The sequence below is a fragment of the Panthera tigris genome, chromosome B4, assembly GCF_018350195.1.
Source record: "Panthera tigris isolate Pti1 chromosome B4, P.tigris_Pti1_mat1.1, whole genome shotgun sequence".
In the NCBI taxonomy this organism is placed as follows: Eukaryota; Metazoa; Chordata; class Mammalia; order Carnivora; family Felidae; genus Panthera; species Panthera tigris.
In genome coordinates this window covers 137,121,517-137,141,074 of record NC_056666.1, presented here as the reverse complement: position 1 = coordinate 137,141,074, position 19,558 = coordinate 137,121,517, and the positions used below count along the sequence as shown (strand labels likewise).

The 19,558-nt window shown below is 65.2% G+C and overlaps 1 protein-coding gene across 2 annotated transcripts; it reads right to left on the bottom strand.

Annotated features, from left to right (window-relative positions):
* Positions 1 to 1,601: 1,601 nt before the first annotated feature.
* Positions 1,602 to 8,239, bottom strand: LOC122240498. 2 transcript variants are annotated; one of them, XM_042993534.1, is made up of 3 exons: positions 7,272 to 8,239; positions 2,372 to 2,425; positions 1,602 to 2,071 (listed from the first exon to the last, which is right to left on the bottom strand). In XM_042993534.1, the coding sequence occupies exons 1-3, from the start codon at positions 7,404 to 7,406 to the stop codon at positions 1,907 to 1,909; spliced, it is 354 nt and encodes a 117-aa protein (XP_042849468.1). In that variant the 5' UTR covers positions 7,407 to 8,239; the 3' UTR covers positions 1,602 to 1,906. The 2 variants fall into 2 exon arrangements, with proteins under 2 accessions (XP_042849468.1, XP_042849467.1); XM_042993533.1 differs by lacking the exon at positions 7,272 to 8,239 and adding an exon at positions 4,513 to 4,831.
* Positions 8,240 to 19,558: the final 11,319 nt, after the last annotated feature.

Genomic DNA, 19,558 nt, shown 5'->3' with positions numbered 1-19,558 from the left:
AGACAGTAGATTGTATAGTTACCCAGAGCAGGGCAGAGCCCCAAACTATACAACCTACTACCTCACCCCAAAGGACCGTCGGTCGTGATGTAGGGACGGGCTTCGCGGCTTCAGAGGCACCTCCTGGAGGGGGCGGGAGAGCTGTGGGGGAGGGGGGTGGGGGCCAGGCCGGCGGGCGCCAAGGGCTCAGGGACTCCGGCAGGCAGGCCAGCAGGGGCCCCGGGCACCGCGTACTCCCCAGAGCCGCCGCGCAGAGGGGGTCCCGCAGGAGAAAGCCACCAACCAGAGGAAGGAGGCGAGGGGACGGAAGGAGGGGACAAGCATTGCAGTGTGGCTTGGGGCAAGCGCTACAGGTGACCGGTCACTCCCACCCGGACGGAGCGGCCACCGTGTGGCCAAGGGACATCTGCTGCAAGGGTGACTCTGGAAGGCTGTCACTTAGAAGCCAGCATGTGGCAAAAAGGCGCCGTGTCCTTCTGGCCGCCCGCCCTCTGACAGCACAGCCTCCCCTCTCTGGCTGCCCGAGACGCGCGGGTGGCCTCAGGGCCTGCTCCCTCCACCCACTGGGCGGCAGGTGGGGGCGGGTGTGCCTTCCCCATAGACTCTGGTCACTCCGGTCCCGCTGTTCCAAGTGACCTGAGCTGTCCCCACTTCGGGAGACATCCCAGGACGCTGTTCTTTCTTTCCAAAGGGACCCGGCTCCCCTGGGGAAGGCAGCCGGGGCACAACCGTAGGCCCTGGAGGGCTCGGCATTCAGTGCCCGGAGGCACAGGCAGCCTGGATAAATGTCCACCATGGCCGCCACCTTGCCGGGGGCCCCCGAGGAAAAGCTGGTGAGGCAAGGACTACTGTCAGCCCATCTTGTAGGTGAGCAGACTGGGGCCCAGAGAGGTAACCTCACCTTCACGGGGTCACACGGCTGACAGGCGGCAGAGGGGAGGTTACGGCATTCTGCTTTCCACCCAGCGGTATAAGGGCTCTGAGCTTCCTTCCACACCCCTCCTAGCAGGCTGCCTCCTCCAGGCAGGCCCCAGGCTGGGCTGTGCCATTTGGCCCTCACGGGCCTGGTGAAGCTAGGATTACTGATCCCTTTTTGCAGTGAGGAAACGGAGGCTCAGACCGGTGGGGGCCTCGGCCCCATGTGTGTGGTGGGGGCGGGGGGCTTGCTCTTGGGCTCTGCCGGGCTTGGCTTTTTGCCCCCTGCTGCAGACGGAGGTCTCATGCCCGGCCCCTAAGCACCCTGGGCGCCCGCCCAACTGCGCTGTGGGGAGACTGACTGCTGCTGGTCCCACTGCTGGGGAGAAAACTGGCCAAGGCTCCCAGCCCAGGACTCCCCCGAACGTCCCAGGGGGAGGGACCCTGAGCACAGGCTCTGGGCTCCAGGGTCGGCCGCTGAGACACCCATGTGCTAAGGCTGCAGGGAGGGCCCAGCCCCAGCTGGGAGACATAGACCGCACGACAGGCCGGGCCCTGCGGGGTGGGGACAGACAGGGAGACGGGAAGAGACCCACATCCTGGTCCACCCTGGCGGTCACCACACGTACCCCCGCTTCATCCCCCTCCCCCCCCCCCCCCCCCCCCCCCCCCCCCCGGCCCAGCCTGAGAAGCAGGTCGCTTGGCTTCCTTCGTTTGCCCTTTGTTCTTTTTCCAGGCTGGACTTACCGAGTGGCCTCTTGGGCCGGTGGCGGTGGCCGAGGCACATCAGGATTGCAGTTGAGGGCTGGTTCACGGCTGGCAGAGCCAAGGGGCTCCCTCAAGGATTCCTGGCCCCAGAGGCCCTCCAGACAAGGTGAGCCCGAGGGTAGCAGGTGCACCTGAGAGACAGAGCCGAGCACCCTGCTTGCACCCGCTCTCACAGACCAGGGCTCCTCCGGGCCACGTCCGGTAACCGTCAAAGGTTACAGCGTCACAAGCGCGTGGTGGGTGGACGAAGCGCGTCGCCTGGGGGAGTGTGCCGGAGAGTGGCAGGAAAAGGAGGCGTGGCTTCGGGTGCAGGGCACGGCTTGGGCAAAGGTTTGGCGGTGGGACCGTTAGATCTCCGTCCAAGGACCCTCGTGGCTGACGGCAGGACCTGGAGACGAAGGGCAGGGGGACAGCTCCTCAGACAGACTTCCAGAGCAAGGACGGCGGCAGAGGTGGGCGGTGCGGCCGGGGGTCACCCGTGCCGTCGCATAAGTCACTGGGCGTGCACCCACGCCAGCCCCAGTCTGAGGCTGGGGCCACAGACTCACCGGCCTGTTTCCCGTAGGATGACCCGGCGAGGCCTCCCGCGGGCTCAGGCTGGGCCGGGCAGAGCGGGGCGGGTGGCGGGGGGGCCCTCGCAGGGTGGAGACCGCCTGGGCCCAGAGGCCCCGCCCTGACACCCACTCACCTCGAGGAAGGCCGACCGTGGACAGAAGCCCCCTTCTGGACACCGCTTCTCAACCTGTTGGGGATTTAGAGAAAAAGTAACAAGAATCAGGCGTGGGAGAAACACGCCCACGGCCGCTCTGTGTCTCCTGCCCAGGCACACCCTACCAACCCTCACATCCCGCACTCCAGTGCCAGGGACATGCTCCCCGCAAGGGCCTGGAGACAACGGCCTCCGTGGCCGCCGTGAGCTGGACGACTCTGCGTCAGAGAGGACCGAGACCCGGGCTTGTCCCTGAATGGTCAAGACCACCGACGTTCCCGCGCCAAGCTGGCACGGATGTTCTGGGGCCTGGAGTTGGGAGGACCCAAGAGGGAGGAGCTGAGGTCCCCACTTTCCAGAGCTCTAGGCGGGCGGGGACTCCTGCCCCTGAGGCAAGCAAGGCCTGGGGTCCTCCCAAGAGCAGAACCCCGAGGAAAGGGCTCCCAGGACCCGGCCTGAGGCCTCAGCCAGGACTTGCTCGAAGGATCACAGTCCCCTCTGGTTCTGGCCCATTCTGGCCAGGCTACTGTTCGGGACTGGCGTAAAGGGGGGGTGGGGGCGGGGAAGCCAGCAAGACACGTCCTCCAAGGAAAAGAAAAATGCCCAGGGCAGGCCTCCTCTGAGCCGCCGGCCCATCTGTCTCTGTCCTTGCTTGTTCTCTGCCGGGGACGACAGCCCCGGTTGTCCCAGCTCCTTGCCCACGAGGGCCCCATCTCCCGTACCATGGGCCTCTTTCACTGCCCACCCGGAAGCCTCGGGAGGCCCCCAAGGGGAATCCCAGCTCTGGGACCAGCTGTGCTCACGTCTGCGAGACCCGGCCCTGCGGCAGGTGGTGCTGTGGGTGGGAGCGGTGCCCACGGAGGAGGCGGGAATCCACTCTCCCCAGGGGCCTGGGGCGTGTTTCCTGCATACTCAACAGCCTGCTTCAAATTTCTCTAGGTGACCAGGAAGCAGGTATCATGACCCCCAGCAGGGTCCCCACTCTGGCTCTGCCCTTACCAAAACAGAGCTCACCCAAAACGCGGCTTTCTTTAGCCAACAGCTCCGGAGAGGGGGTTTTTTGGGTCAGGGGCAGGGTTTACATTTCTGGGTCGGTGACCCATGTGCGGAGACATTTCTGAGCTAGCGGGGAAAAGGCCCAAACTCGGGGAGTCTGAGCTGGAGGGGAAGATTGGCCGGGTCCACCTGCCCGACAAGTCCCACGAATCACCAGCACCCTCGGCCTGGGGAGGAATCCCGAGACAGACCAAAGAGACCCTTCCCCGTCGGCCTGGAGGAGGGCTGGCGGCAGGGGCAGGAGCGCACTGTGAACGGGGCTCCCTGAGCGGTGGGCAGCGGCCCCGTCCCAGTCCCCCTCGGTGTCCGCTTGTGGGCAGGGTGCTGGGCGGGCCCCGGTGGGAGGGGCCGGGCCGGCCAGGGACAGGTGTGTGGGAGGCCTCGGCGGGCAGGTGGCCCTTTCAGGGCTGGGCGGATGTCTGGAGCAAGGGAGGCAGACAGACGGTGTCACCCCGCAGTCACCTCGGGCTTGGCTCGGGGCCACTGAGAGCCGGGAGCCCCCCCGTGGCTGCCCCCCGCCACTGCCGCCCCGATTAGGTTTCTCCCCATAAAGCGGCCAGTGTTTCTGCTCGGCAAGCCGTGCCAACAATGGAGTCTGGGAAAAAAGATGTGGGGGTGGCATCCGGGGGCCCGGGCAGTGGCGGGGGGGGGGGCGTGGGTCTGTCCCTGCAAACACGGCCCATAAAGTTCAGGAGACACGCGTACCAGGCAGTCTGACCGACGCGGGCAGGGGCTGTGTGCCCACTGTGGGCCTGGTGTGGCCAGGAAGCGGGGAGCCAGCCAGACCCTCACCTCTGGCACACAATTTATGGGGCGCCGAAACTCAGCGACGAGGACAAATTATTTTGAAGTAAAATTCTTAACATGAACGCGAAAATACCCATGACGTAAAAACCTCCAAACTAAAGACAGAACAGACCCTGGTTACTGACTCCTCCGCTCAGGGAGTACGAGGCCCGGTGGCCTCACGGCCCCCAAAAGCCTGTCTGGGGGGGTGGGGCAGCAAAACCAGAGCTGGAATCCAAATTTCTCTGGCCCCAGGCTCTTTCCACGGCCCCGCTTACCTCTGGGCCGCAAAGGCCACACAGGTGGGTGACGCCTCCAGACGGAGCCCCGGCCCCAGCCCTCCTTCTGTCTCAGGGCCCCAAAGCATTCTCTCGTTGGCACCTTCCCTGTCCAGCTTCCCCCACGGCTGTCGCCTCAGAAGACTGTCCCGCTCCAGCTCCTTGCTTTCCTGTCCCCAGAGGCCTCCGAGCTGGCGTGGTGAAGGTGGCCAGGCCTGGGGAAATGAGTGCTCCCCAGGGCAGGGGCCGGGCCTGCCGCGATGTCCTGAGCCTAGAGGAGGGCCAGGCATACAGAGGAGGCCAAACTGTCACTTCCACATTTGCCTGAGTTCGGAGGTCCCAGAAAGTACCACTTGGGAAGCCGGGGGGCTGGGGCTGGCGCTGCCCGGGGAGGCTGGCCAGCTCTGCAGACACACTTGTATCCACGGGGGCCGTGGGCAGGTGGGAGGAGGGGACAGCTGGCTCGGAGGTCCACCGGGTCACGGTCCGGGCCCCCTGCTCTGGCGGCGAGCCGTGGGCAAGTTGGTACCTCCGGCCTCAGCCGCCCGCCCTGTAAAGCGGGACCCGGATGCCGGCGGCTGTCAGAAGGAAGGGCAAGGTGCCTCTGTGCCCGGGGAGAAGGCGTCGGCGGGGGAGGCTGTTCTGTCCAGGGTTCGCTCAAACTCCAAAGGGAAAAGCACGAACGCAGAGCCCTCTCTGATCCCGAGCGTGTCTCCGTCGGGTGTCAGAGGCAACAGCGTCAGCCTCAAAGGCGCACGCGGACTTGAAATGTTCTCAGTTCGGGCCACAGTCTGGGTCACAAGGCGAGGAGCAGGGGTAAGGGAGGGGACCGGACGCACCCATACCATTAAAAACACCCAGCACGAAACCCCGCCCCGCAGCAGCCACACCTGGCTCCTCCGAGACGGTCGGTCGTTCCGCCGCGGGGCTCCCGGCAACTCCAGGAGGCTCTGCGCCTGGCCTGGCGTGTGGCCACCATCCCGTCCGTCCGGCAGGCCTTCCCCAGAGGGAGCCGGGGCGTGAGTAAACCTCACTTTGTGGTGATGGAATGTTCTCTCTGGGAACCGCAAGGAGAGAGCGTCTGGGAAGGGCCTGGGGCAGCGTCCAGCGGCCTTCGCAGCCTGAAGGGCTTGGCTGGGCCACAGGTGTCTGGGGAAGCCGTCTCGCAGCTCCCGGGGCCCTGCCCTGCTGCACGCCTGCTTTCTACCCCTCGACGGCGCGGAACTGACCCTCGGCGATGCAGGGAACACAGGCCGGGGCTTGCCCCCACGGCGCCCGCGTTACCCCGCGTGCTGCCTGAGAATCCGCACCAGCCCCTTTAAAAGGCGCCTGCTCTCCTCAAATGCCATTCCCTCCTCTACGAGGACGTTTCTACGAACCTCCTCTAGGAGGTCCACTGCCCTCTGACGGCCTCACGGCTGGGTACCACGGGTGGGCATCGACGCCCGGCAGGCCGGCGGCTCCCTTGCACCTGCCGAGGCCGGTGGAGTCCCTGTCCCTCCAGTGAACGGGCCCAGGGACAACCGCGTCTCCCTGATATTGCTCCCAGGCCCCGCAGCCAAGGCTGCCCGGATGCCGTGCGCCCACTTCCTGCCCGACCGACTCCCCTCTGTAGGGCGCTCCCTGCAACCCACTGGGTGCTGTCAGAGGGGCAAGCTTGCGAACGCTGTGTGCAGAATGAGAGCAGGAGGCACAGGAGGAGGCCGGAGGCTCTCTGACGAGGAGGGAGACGCCTGGTTGCTCCCAGCTCCGGAAAATGCCCTTCAGGGAAGCCGAGGTTCAGGGGATGTGGGTCCCGCGGAAGAGAGGACTGCGTAGGGCAGCGGGCTGGGCTGGAACGGGCTCACCCCCAGCCTGGTGCACCGAAGATTCTCGGCTGGCCCCAGCCCCACGGGAAGCCCGGCTGCAGAGCTCACCTCCTCCAGGAAGCCCCCCGTCCCTGCTTCCTGAGGACGGGCAGTAGCTGCGTCCAGACCGGAAACCTGACCGACCTCCATGAGCCCCGGGCCCAGCACGAGGCCCAGCCAGGGAGCCCGGAGGCTCCTCAGGCAGGTAAGGGGGCAGGGTAGCTGGTGCAGGACTGAGGGGGCCGCTGGTCTCCCCAGTGTGGCCTGAAACAGACGGGGCCCTGGTCACGGCGGGTCCAGGGAGCCCATCCCCACCCACTCGGGCGAGCGTCATTTCTAGAACTGTCCGTGCCGGCCCCGTGGCTGCCAGGACTCCCTCCAGGAGCATGGCTTTAATTACAGCTCTTCTGGGCTCTGGTCTACAGCATCTCCGTCTGCTCGTCAGGGGAGGCTGGGGGGTGGCGAGGGGGCCGGCGGGCTGGGTGAAGGGCCGGGGTTCCCGGACGGCCTTGCCAAGACTCTGGCTGGTGCCAAGCCCAGGGCAGCCGCGGCCAAGGCCGGGCTGGGGCGGGGGCTGCTGCTGGGCTCCGTCCAGGCCACTCGGGGCAGGCGGGCGGGCGGTGGTCTCCCTCCCTCCTCCCTCGCCGGCCACCCGCCCGCCTGCCTCAGACACAAAATGGCGGAGGGCTGCGGCGGCCATTTTGTGGAGCCCCAGAAAGACAAAGGCAGCCAATAGCCTGGGGCAGGGATGGGCCCCGCAGCGGCAGGGAGGGGTAATGTCCACTCTGGAAGTGCGGCCGCCTGTCCTGCGTGGAGGCCCAGGGGGACCTGGCCAGAAAAAGTTGGGGGGGGGCAGGCAGTGCCTTCTCTGGAAGCTTCCTCCTGCCCAAGCTCCCGCCACCCTGAGCTTACCCTCTCGAGGGGCTCCGGGTGGTCTGGGAAGAAGCTCTTGCCCAGGGCGGTGGCACTGACGCTCTCCCGCCTTACGGAGGAGATGGCCCGGCTCGGGGCGGCGATGCGGGGAGGCAGGCGAGAGTGTAGGCTCATGGCCTCCTTCCACAGGAAAATCCTCCTTTGCCCCAGACCCTCAAAGGGTGGTCTTCATTTGCCTGGTGGCGGGGTGGCCTCTGACCAGATGGCCGGAGGGGCTGGCCCGCATTCCGGGGACATCCCAGCACATCCCACCCCGGGGTCCAGGCTGCCGGCTTCTTCCTGCCCATTGCTGGCAGGCGCAGGGACAGCTGGCAGGACCGGCCGTGCCAGGGCAGCGCCGGGGGCGGGGACACCGGGGAGACTGGCCCCAGCCCCTCCCCGACCTCCCACAGCACCCAGGGCCCTGCCCGACGGGACCCCGAGCCACGTCCCAAACCTTGAGGCTCCTGTTCTGCCTCCGTCCGGTGACGGCCCACCTCCTGTTCGCGTCCCCTCTGGGGAGCCCCTGCCCATGTCCTGTGGGCGAGAGGCGCTGCCCCATCAAACACCCGCTGGACAGGAAGCCCCCTCTGCCGCACCGCCCGATGGGCGGTGGGTACACACCAAGGGCCCACGTCTTTCTGACTCTGTGCTGCCCGTGGTCTCCACACCTTTACCACGTCTTGCTCAGAACCCCAGATGGAAGGCAGATACACGCAGGACTGCTCCGGGGGCCCTGGGCCCAGGCACAGGCCACCCCTCCCTGCCTGTGCAGAGTGAAAGCCTGGGCCCAGACCAATCCCACTTTACAGATGGGCAGACTGAGGCCAGGGGTCCGGGGAGAAGGTCCTCACTCACACAGCTGGGGCCTTGTGCTCTGACGGGGACAGGCTGATCCAGAGCCAGGGGCAGGGCCTGTGTCAAGAAATTAGACAGTGAAGGGCGCCTTGGGGGCTCAGTTAGTTAAATGTCCGACTTCGGCTCAGGTCGTGATCTCGTGACTTGGGGGTTCGAGCCCCCGCGTCGGGCTCTGTCCCGACAGCTCAGAGCCTGGAGCCCCTTCAGATTCTGGGTCTCCCTCGCTCTCTGCCCCTCGCCCGCTCGCACTCTCTCTCTCAAAAATTAAATAAACATTTTTTTTTATAAAGGAACAAGACAGTGGGATTGGGAAGGCAGCCCCACACCTTTCCTACAGGGTGGCTGCTACCATAGGCCACGGCACGGCATGGAGGGCAGGGGCCACGGTCCCCATCACCTGCGTAACCACGGCTGTCCTGATTACACACGCCGGGTGTGAACAAAGCGCTGTCCTCACTGAGGACCACTCCCGGGAGCAGATTCTCCGTGGGAGCTGCCCCATGGGGATGAGACAGCCTCACAGCCCAGGTCTGACCCCCATTTTCCCAATACGACTGCAAACGCGTGTCCCCCTTCCCGGGCACGTGCTCCCCATTGGACACGCGGCCAACGCAAACCCCCAGCACGTGCGACATGCCAGGCACTGACCTGCGTCCATCCCGCTGAGGGCCTCAGTCAGTCCCCGTTACAGCCTGATCTGCCGAGAAGGGACCGGCACAGAGAGGCTAAGGCACTTCCCCACGCTCACACAGCCAAAGACAGGCATCCTGTGCCTACGGCACTGGGGAGCGGAAACCCACAGACGTCTCCACTTACGGAGCCCCGGTCACACAGCTGCTAAGAAGGACCAGACTCCTCTGTACTTGGGGGACCCTAGGAAGCCCCACTTCTGAGATGTTTGCCTTCTCTTCCTCAAGGTGGCAGGCTGTTGTGGCGTCCCCGATTCTCCAAGGCCGCCAGGCTAGGTGAGCGTTGGTGGTGCTGAAGAGAAGCTCGGACCCAAGCACGCCAGAACAGGGAGAGCAATCGGGCTGCTGAAGAGCGGAAGCCTCTCTTTTCCCACCAGAGCCGACCAGCTGGCCTTCCAGCACCACAGTATCTGGGGAATAAGGCCTCCAACCAGGGGGGGGTCCGAGGCCAAGCGTCCAGCCAAGCCCAGACCTGGGGGAAAATGGCACCTTGGGTTGCACTCTATCGGAAAGTCTCTTTCGACACCCCCCAGCCCACCCTGGGCCCCACTCCGGTGAGGGCCTGAGCTGGAGGCCCCGGCCCCGGCCCCCCGCCCGCCCCCCGGGGAGGCTGCCTCTTAGGATCCAGCAGCCCGACAGCTCAGGGGGACCCCGACGCTTCAGGGAGGCCACGCGCTCCTGGAACCCAGACAGACGTGCTTCTCAGCAGGTTGGGGCCAGGCCCCTGCTCTGCTGCTGGGCGGCCTTGCGGTCTGGGGCTGGCCCCTTGACCTCCCTGAGCCTCTGTCCCCTCCCCCCCGGGGAAGTGGCACCGAGACAACCGCCCAGCAGGGCCGACGGCACCAGCGACGGCACTGGGGGGAGGGGCGCCCAGCTCAGGGCCTGGCACCAGAACGGGAACTGAATCGCAAGTCGCTTTGTCCGGTGGAGGGTGGAGCTCGGAGAGCAGCAAAGCGTTTGCTGCTTCCTTCTCTCCTCACGTCTCAAGGTTAACCATTCCCGGCCAGCGCGCTGCTGCTCAGAACCAGTAAGAAGCACCGAATGAAGCCCGTCATTCTGCATTTTGTACTTGCACTGGGACCAAAAGGTCAGACCCAAGGTATTTTTTAAGGCCTTAACTTCTGAGTAAATCAAGGCTGGCTGGACGTTTAGCGTCAGAACAAATTCCTGCTTCTCCTCGGCCGTGGGCACCAGACTCGGGTCAGCCCCGGAGCAGGCAGATACGGCTCCTCAGCGTGGCTCTGCCGTGGGGTGTCGGGCCGGTGACCCCGGGCCTCACTTTTCCGTGAACCCCCGTCTGTGTCAGCTTCGGAAGAACACGGCAGCCTGTCCACCCACAGGCAGCCGGGGTGCTGGGGAGGGCAGGGCCACGTCCCTTCAGTGGTGGAGAGCAGGCCACCACTGGGTGCCGAGCAGAGGCGCGTGGCTCCTGTCCTCACCGGGCGTGGGGGAGACACTAGGGGCTCAGTGCAGGGGAAGGGACTAGAGACGGAGGGAGCCTCCCGTGCCCAGACCTCTCCCCATTCGGGGCCAAGTCTGGGCAGACCTCAAGGAGAACAGTACTGGGTCAGTTCAGAAAGAGCCCACTCACCAAGTCACCGTCCCCCCATAAACCTTTGGTGCCCCCAGCCCAGCGTCCTGAAGGGGCTCCATCATCCCAACAACCCCCCAGGGCCACAGGTGAGGCCAGAGCTGGGCTATTCGCAGCCCCCGGCCTCCGTTTCTAGCTGGACAGAATGGAGATGATGAACCCCACCTTGCTGGTGATGCTGGGGCTACAGGAGGGCGTGAGTGCACACGGGAGGCGCGCCCTCCCCTCTGGCCCGGGGCATGTTCTCACCCCTGCAGTGAGTGGCCGGGCTGTACAGTCATCCTGGTGACCACTCAGGCTCTGGATGAGCACAGAGCAAGCACCTACTGTATGCATCGGCCCGGTCTTCTGTCCCCTGCACAGTATGGGGGGTGGTACAGGTCCTGCCCCGGGAGAGCCCGCTCCTCCAGGCCTGTCCTTCTCCGCCCACAACCCTCCCCACGTCACCTGGGCCTCGGCTACTGTGTACGGACCCCATCGTCCTGGTCCAAGAGCCCTTCTGGCCTCCCAGGCGGGCCGGCCCTGCCTCCTTCGACCTCCGCCCACGGTCCTGGGGACACACCCTTGCGGCCTCCTGCTTGCATCTGTCAGGGCTTGGGGACTCAGGACCCGAGTCTGGTGCCCGCGTCTGTATGAGGAACGAACCTCCGGGGGCCTGGGTTTCATTTGGAGCCTGGAGGCTACCTGCAGCCAGCGGGCATTGGGGGATTTCGCAGCGTGCGCCCGGGAAAGCACCTGGACTAGATGGCCTTGGGCACAGCCCAGGAGGCCCTGGGGACATCTGGGACCAGCTGCACCCCCAGGCCACCCCCCCCCCAGCTTCCTGTCGCTCTGCTCCGTGGCTCCTCTCTTCCTGTGCCCTGCCCTGCTTTCTCTCTGCCTCCACTCTGTCCTTCCCCTTCCTCTGGTAACCCCCCCATGTCCCCCTTTCCCTCTGTCCCACGTACTCTGGGGGCCTCCCCCTCTCCCCACCCACATTCCACCCCCCATCTCGGGCACCGGCTGGCGCCCGCTCTGCGTGCAGACACAAAAGCCCCGGGGGCCGCGTCTGCAGAGTCTTGCGGGCAAGCTGGACCTATAAACACACGAGGCCCAGATGGCAGAGGGGTCCTGAGCCCAGACACAACAGCCTGGGGTCCTCTCCACCCAGACCCGGGAGGCAGGCCTGCCCCTGGCCATGGCAACAGCGGGGGAGGGGAGGGGACTCCTGTCTGGCCCACATGGCCCCACTGACTCCCCAGGAGGCTGGAAGCAGCCGAGTGGGCCCTGCGGCCTGCACCGCGGGCCGGCTCTCAGGGGGGGCGCGGGGCGTGGGCAGGGGGCCTCTGGGCACGACAGGCCTCCGCCAGGGCCACGAGGCCGCCAGGATAGGGAGTGGCAGGCCGGGGCCCCCTCACCTGCTGAGCCCCTGAGCTCTGCCCACTCCACAGACACTTCCAACAGTCCCCAGCAGCTGGCCCGGGCCCTCCCACCACGGACCCCCGAGACAGATGGCGCCTTGCAGAAGGAGCTTCCCTCGGCTTCTGTGCAGAAGGGAGCCAGAGAGATGGGCCTGAGTCCAGCTTCCCGGGGCAAGAGACCAGGGCAAGCCCCTGGCTTCTGGCGGACCTTGGTCCCTCGGCTACGGAGAGAGGCTGGTGGCAGGTCAGGGCCGACGCTGGAGCAGGCCCAGCTGAGCGTGCAAAAACGTGAGTACCGCCAGCCCGCTCCTCTGTCCTCCACTAGCCTCCATGCGTGTTACGTGCGTGCGCGTGTCCCGCTCCAGACGTGCCCGGCCCCGGGCGGTACCTGGGGGGCGGGGGAGCCCTGACTTTCAATGTCCAAGGTGCTGCACTGACCTGAGGGTGGTGCACGGCCAGTCGTCTGAACGTCAGGGGTCACTTGCAGAACAAGGTGACGGGACGCAGGGGTGAGTCCTGGAAGGAGAGAGATGCTATGTGAGTCTCGGAAAAGAGCCCCCCAGGATACATGCGGTGCCCTTGCCCCGACCCACCCTGCCCGGAGAGCCTGTGAGGTCACCTCAAGGGCCCCAGCTGTGACCGTGTGCCCCAAACACTGGGAACGGAACACCCCGATTTTCTGGGGTCGTCCGTCTCTGGGCCGCAAACGTGCGGACTCGGGGGCCAGAGACGTACGTTCGCCATCAGCCTCGGCGAGGCCTGATGGCTTGGCCGGGGCCCCTCACTGCCTCTGTCTCAAACTAGGCTTTTCGGGTTGGGGACAGTCAAGTGACAGAGCGCGTGAGGCGCTGGCGAGGATGAGGGGACGACCGTGCCGAGCGTGAGGGAGGGCCCTCCTCTCCCCCCGCCCTCGTCCGGGCTTTGGGGCATCCTGGAGCGTCACCCCGCAGCTCTCTTGGGATCACTGGTGCAGAAAGCGCTCTCTGAACGTCACTTCCTGCAAGGGACAGTCTTTTCCTCCTTGCTTGGGACGCCAGAAGTTCAGAGCTGAATTTACAGGTCCCCACCGGCAACCGGCAGACTTCTACAGGACTTGGCTTCTGCTAGGCCTAACTTCGATTTTCCCTCTGCCCTAATTTCTTTGGCCGTTTGTTTTTGTTCTTCTGCATTGTCTGTGTTGCTCGAAGCTTCAACGTAAACGTACACACCTTTGGTAGTTCCACGCCTACTTATGTATGTGGCAGGACAGAAGCAAATAGAACATGAAGCACCTTCGTTCCCTCTCTGCCGGCGTGACCAGTGGGGGCTGCGTGCACAGGCTTCATCTTTGCAAGTGGTGGGTTGTGTCTGTTCCCAAGCCAGACGCCCCGCCCCGCCCCCTTCTTGGCCAGAAAAAGAGGCTCCCTCTTCCGCTTCTGTTGGTGCCGAGGGGGCACAAGAGGTCTGGATGCCCCTTTTGCAACAGAACCCCAGGGAGAGGCCACGGCTTCCCCGAGACCACACGGCAGTGAGGGCCAGGTGGGGCCGGGCCCCAGGAGGTTGGATCTGGATACTGGGGCCCAGTCCCCTGCAACGGTGTGGCCACTCCCATGAGCCCTCAGGGCTGGCAGTGGCTGTCCCAGGCGGAATGTGGGTTTGGAGGTGCCGTTCCGGAACACTGCAGAAGGCATGGACAGAGAGCCTCGGGGGAAACAGCCAGTCTGGAACCCCAGCCAGCCCCACGCAGCCCCTGCCACGGGCGGGTGCAAACAGACCCGGGACCGCCACACAGAGCTGCTCAGATCACGGAGACCTCTCCCCACATGGATGTCTCCCCAAGGCTGTGGATCTGACCGGAAGCCTGTGGCCGTGGCCACGGCAGGCCTGGGGTCCAGCTCCTGGGGCCTGGAGACCCCCCCCCCCGGCTGCCTCAGAGATGCTGCCGACGAGGCCCCTGGCCGCTTGGGGCGGAGGCTGCCCACGAGTCCTCACGCTGCCTCAATTCACCATCTCCCCTCCCGCAGCACCAGAACACGTAAACGGGAAATAACGGAGGGAGGGGACCGGACCCTGCTGGGCTGCAGCACGGAAAGAGCCCGGCACGGCCCAAACACCCAGAGAGTTTGCTGCCTTTGAGTGAAGTATAACCCACCGTGCTTCTTGGCTGCGTCCCGTGTGCAAAGACTTTTGTCCCATCCCCTGGGCTTTCTCACTGAAGCCACGCGTGCTCTGGGATTTACTTTGTGTCCCCAACACTCCACCAGGAAGAACGCCTACCCTGAGTCTTAGGGATGAGTAAACTGAGGCCGCAAAGGAGCCGTCCAGTCTGCCGGCTCGCAGCTGGGGCCGGGCGCACCCGTCACCCCCACCGCCGCAGGTGCCGACGGTCAGAGCTGGCTCAGGAGAGTCTCTGTGCCAACAGCTTGGCCCTCCTGGCCCTCCCTGATCCCGTCTGCTTCGAGGAGGTGACTCAGAGACTCGGGCCGCAGGACTGAGAGGCACGGACACACGGCAGGCCAGGGGATCCTATGCTCCGCTCATACCTCACTTCCGCCCTGGAAGAAGGATCTCATCCACCTGCCAGGGGCTCTGGGCAAGGTGGGTCCTGCTGCCGGAATCTTCTGAAAGATGGGCTCACGCTCCCCTCCTGGCCAGGCCGCCCGCCTCCAGGGCTGCCCCCCCGCCCCGGCCCAGGACAAAGACCATCTACCTGGGCCACGCAGTCCTGGAGTGTCCCCCAAAGGCCCCGATGGGTCCCGCTTCCGTGGGGGTGCTCTGGGATGAGGCACGTCCCAGAAGACACAAGGTGACCGAGCAATCAGCCGGGCAGGCCCTGGGGGCACGTGGCCCCGAGAATGGGACGGGGCTCAGCGTGACCCTCCCCACCACAACCACCCACAGATGGGCCGGGCCCACCGCGCACCGCGGGCAGGTGCCGAAGCGCCCGGAGGTTACCGACTGCAAGGAAAGCCTCGTCTGACCGCCCTGGTCTGGACTCCCACCCAAAACTGAGCCCCAACCACAGGCTTCCTTGCAGCCCAGCCGCACACGGCTCCAGGGTCTGCAGGGAGAGGCCCGACGGTGAGGTTGCCATCACAGTGTCTCCACCCCCTCGCTCCAGCCCTGCACTGGCACCTGCTGTCCCCTGGGCCCGGAACGTTCTCCTGCCATCAAACACCTATCCCTATACCCATCGTTCAGGTCACTCTTCCAGGGATGCCGCCTGGGTCAGAGTGGTCTGGGGGTCCCCTGCAATCAGCTCACAGAGTCCCGCCCTGCCCGCCTCCCCCAAGGCCAGCAGCTCTGCAGCAGGAACCATCACCCCTGCAGCCTCGCACAGGCACAGCCTCGCCCCTGCCCGGCACCCAGGATGACGGCAAGCGCCCCCCGCTCTTCGAACATCGTCTGCTAGCTGGGACTCAGACGGTGTAGACAGGACTCTGGGTCTTTTCCCAGTGAGCCAGTGAGAGGACACTCCAGAACGGACGGAGCAAAACATCCAGCCCAGGGTGACTCCGAGGCCCAGCTCAGGCTTGTGTCTGGGGTCGCAGGCTCTCCGGAAGCAGGACTGGCACCCCCCGTCCGTGCATATGTAACGGGAGACCCAGTCCGACTCTCCGAAGAAAGGAACAGACCCATTCTGCCTCTGCCCCAGGCTGGGCGTGGACGGTGGCCTGGAGGAGGAGAGTCCCAGCACCGAGTCCCAGGTGCTGGTTCCCTTCCACACCCTCCTCCCCGTCCCTCTGTCAGCACCCCCAGGTTCCTGAACATGCCTAGGCTCCCACAGATCCCCCCCCCAGGTGCAAGAATGTGGCTGCTCTGTCCCCTCAGGAATGCGACCTTCCTGGGACCCTTCCTGTCACCTGAGCAGGTCCTACCTGGAGCCACCAAGTGGCTCATAGCCCTCCTGGCAGAGGCCCTGGACAGTGCGTGTCATGGGACTCTTAAGGCTGTCAGAGGCCAAAGGGGACCTGACTGCTGCTCGGTTCCCAAGGACATGCTTGGACTCCCAGTCCCCAAATGCTGGGCGGAGCCCCAATGTCACCCCTTGACGGAGACCTACAGGAGCTTGTGAACCCGATGCCCCAATCGTACGCGGTGTGGACTCAGACCCCCGAGTCGCACAGCTCTGGGTTCTAATCCTGTTTCTCCTAGCTCAGCGTCAGTTTCCCTAGCTGCAAGATGGGGCTTCTGACCTGGAGCAGCTCACTGTCCCGTTTTACAGCAGGGGGGCCATCCCCGGGAGGGGACTGCCCTGAGACCACACAGCCCTTGGGTAGCGGGCTGGGACGCCCTCCCGGCCTCTCCTACCAGCAGGATGGGGCCCCCCGCCCGTGCACTGATGTTTGAGAACCCCAGGCCCACCTGCCCGAGCCTACGAGATACCCCCGGGGCTGGTCAGGAAATCCCTCGGGCGAGGCTGTCTCTGACACCCTCACCGGGAGTTGATGGGACAGTTGCTCCGGGGCCCGCCCAGGGAAGGAGCCCCCAAAACAGCACCAGGGAGCCAACAGAGAAGGCAGCCACTCTTCCCTCTGGACGGCGAGCAGGGCAGGGGCTCACAGAGGGGCGCTCCCACACCACCGTGCCCGCAGGCCCAGCAGTCGACGCCCCCTTTTTGCAAACAGCCCAATTCAGTATATCCGGGGAGCTGGGGGAGGGTCCCCCCCCGTGCCTGTTCTGGACGCACAAGGGGTGTGAAACTTCTGTCCTGGCAGGTGAGTTGGGCTCCAGCTGCAGGAGCAGGTGTGGCTCTTGGCCCAACCCTTCAGACACAGGAACCACACGTGGCCACGGCTGAAAAACTCTCTAGGACGGCTGCCCACGGGGGGGGGGGGGGGTGATGTGAAGCCAGGACGCCCCTTCCAACTTCAGAGCGGCACTGACAGCATGCTCTCCCCCTGGGATACTCTGTGGCTCCCATATCCTTGCACCCACTCTCCCAATGACGGCACAGAACAGCCGGGCTGAGTGTCCCCCGGGGACCCACTCAGGGGAGGCCCCAGCGGGCACCGGCACACAGAGGCACTCTCTTGGTCTTCCCACCTTCACTCTGCTCGCTCCTGAGCCAGACAGCCCTTGTGTGGCCTGCCCTCGGTGCCCCTAAAAATCTGCCGAGTCCAGCGTTCCCCCTCTGGGCTGTCTGAACCTTCCGACGCTGTCCTCCATCAACAGGCCGGCCCACGTGGTGTGTGGGGGCGGGGAAGGGTGGCAGGGGCCCCCGCCTGTCTCAGGATCACTAATGAACTCCGAGCTTGGGCCCCCAGGTTCCAGAGGTCACAAGGCAGGTTGAGGGAAGCGTGGGGAGCTGGCCAGATCTACTACCTCTGTTTGGGGTACGGCTCCAGGCACAAGATCATCCTCTCTTGCCCTGTCTCCTCCTGGGATGTGGGAGAGACTGCCTGCCTCCCAGGGCTGTGGCCCGCGTTTCAGGGGACAAAAGCAAAAGTCACAAGCCGGGGCTGGCTTGTAATGATGTCTACCACTGCTCCCCTTCTGGGACCCCGGAACCACCCAGGGGCCCTGTACTGCAACCCGTACCCCCTCAGAGCCTGTGCCCCATGGTGCGGTCACTCGGATGACGGGGCGGCCCAGGCCACCTTGGCAGCTTTCTCTCTTGCGTTTCTGTCATCTGCAAGGCTTTGTCACAATGAGGCTGGTGCTTAATCTTTCAGAACCAACACCAGGGCCCCACCCTGGTCCCCTCCTTGCCCACGCCCATGCCCATGAGTCTCCCTGGTCTCTGGAACATTCCTGTGTCTATCTGCAGGGTGGTCCGGGGGCCACCGAGGTCCCATTTCAGCTCTGGACAAGTCCCTGTGCCTCTCTGGGCCTCAGGCTCCCAAAGTGTCACACAGGGACAGCGACATACACCTCAGATTTACGCACAAGATTAGATGCGATGCCTGCTCCACACCCAGGCCGAATGGGCTCCCCGGACAGCATGATCACCACCCCTGTGCCCTGCCCCCCCCAACCACCCCCACCCCCGATGCTTTGAGGACATGTGAGAATCACTCTGGGTCATCCTGGACAAACTCCTTCCCAGCCTCTTGTCTTACCAGTGACCAAGTCGCCTGGGGCCCGAGTGGACACCGTGCGGCAGGAGCTCGGAGCCCCCAGCAGGAACCCTGATGTTGGCCGAGCCGCAGGGCCCAGAGCCACGGAAGCCCAGACCCCCAGAGGGCTCGGCCTGCCTAGTCCACACGTCTCCTCGGCATTAAGCTTGGCCTTTCTCCAAGGTCACATGTAGGAGAAACATCCTCCCCACAAGAGCCAGTTGCTAACGAATCACGCAAAGCACACCCTCGACTTACGTGCAGAAGTGGGAAGGAAGGAGGTCTGGCCCTGGGTCCTGTTGGACACCCAAGGCCTCAGAGGGACCCAAGACAGGCCGGGAGGGGTCAGAAGTAGGCCGTGAGCTTGCGGGCAGCCACATCCTGCGGCTTCATTGGGGTCAACACGGCCCCGGCAGGGACGTGGGGCGCCGATGGCCGGCGTGGCAAGGACACAGGAAGCCCAGATCCCCGAGGACACGGCATCCAGTGGCAGAGCCGCTGGCCCCGGGGAGGAGCCCAGGCTGTGGCGCCAGACGGCCACGTAGAATCTTCCGGGTTCCGTGGCCTTCAGAAGCCTGGCCTCTCTGGGCCCCAGTTTTGTAGCTTAAAAAGCAGCCATTTACAGCGCCTGACATCAGAAGCCGAACAAACACGAAACTCCCGACGGCAAGTGTCGGGGCACACGGGGGGGTCCTCCCGCAGGTCAGCTGCCGACGCCACGCTAATCCCCAACTCGGTTCCGGAAAAGTGAGCCGCTCCCTGGTGCGCCTCTGTTCGCACACCCGCCTTGAGCTCTACGGAGTCGGGGTTTGTCGCAAAGGATGTCAAGGTATCTTAACGGCAAAGTACCGGGCCCAGTGCTAACGTGACCACAGAACTGTTCTCCACAGACGTCCCTTCCAGACATCACGCTCTGAACGCTCCGCACGCGGACGGACGCTTGAGGACGGGCCCCGCCCCGACGCGGCAGCACAGCCACCAGCATCGGCCTTGAGGGGCCCCCACGCGCTCCCCAACCTCAGCGGCCCCTTCAGCCCCCCCCCAAGTCGCCTCTGCTCGTTTTCCATGGCCCCAAACACGCCCCGGCCAGGGCGCCGCCTTGCCGGCCCCCACGACATCAACGTCTCTGGTTTCGGGGCGCAATACGCGGTGGTGATGTGAGTGTCACCCCGGCCAGGCGGCGGGCTTTGTGGCTTAAGTGACGTTTTCCTCATTCAACAAGATCTGCACAAGCGAGAAAGGCACAGCAGACGCTCGGCCCTCCTCTGCCGAGCCCTGGGCGGGCCCACTCCCACGAGGGGCTCGCTGTGTGTCACGGCGGGCTGCCTCGGCCTTTCCTCGCAGCGTCCCGACACGGCGTGCCCTCCGGTGCTCCATCACAGCCGCCCGGCCCAGACGTCAACGCCGGACCGTACCCGGCTGCCCCGCTTCTCGCGTTCCGGAGAGGCGTGAGGACGCCCGCCTCTGTCTGTAGGCCTAGATCTTTCCCCCCTCCCTAGGGGAGACCCCCAGAAGTGGGGTCCCGGCTCGAAGACCCAGGGGCACTTGCAGACACCCGAGGCAGCCGCTCCACACCCGGGGCCTCAGAACCTTCCAGAGACTCACCAGATGGCGGCGCTGGAGGTCACAGACATGGTGGCAAAATGGAGGCTCAGAGTGGGGGAGGGACGGGCCCGAGCTCACACAGCAAGCCGACAGCAGAGCCGGGGAG

Excerpts from the sequence above, each read along its gene's own strand:
- LOC122240498 (XM_042993533.1), bottom strand. The coding sequence starts at position 4,802 with ATGCCTGGCCCTCCTCTAGGCTCAGGACATCGCGGCAGGCCCGGCCCC. Across the intron at positions 2,426-4,512 it reads GTGGCCTTTGCGGCCCAGAG|GTTGAGAAGCGGTGTCCAGA; the intron begins GTAAGCGGGGCC and ends AATCCCCAACAG. Across the intron at positions 2,072-2,371 it reads CACGGTCGGCCTTCCTCGAG|GTCCTGCCGTCAGCCACGAG; the intron begins GTGAGTGGGTGT and ends CTTCGTCTCCAG.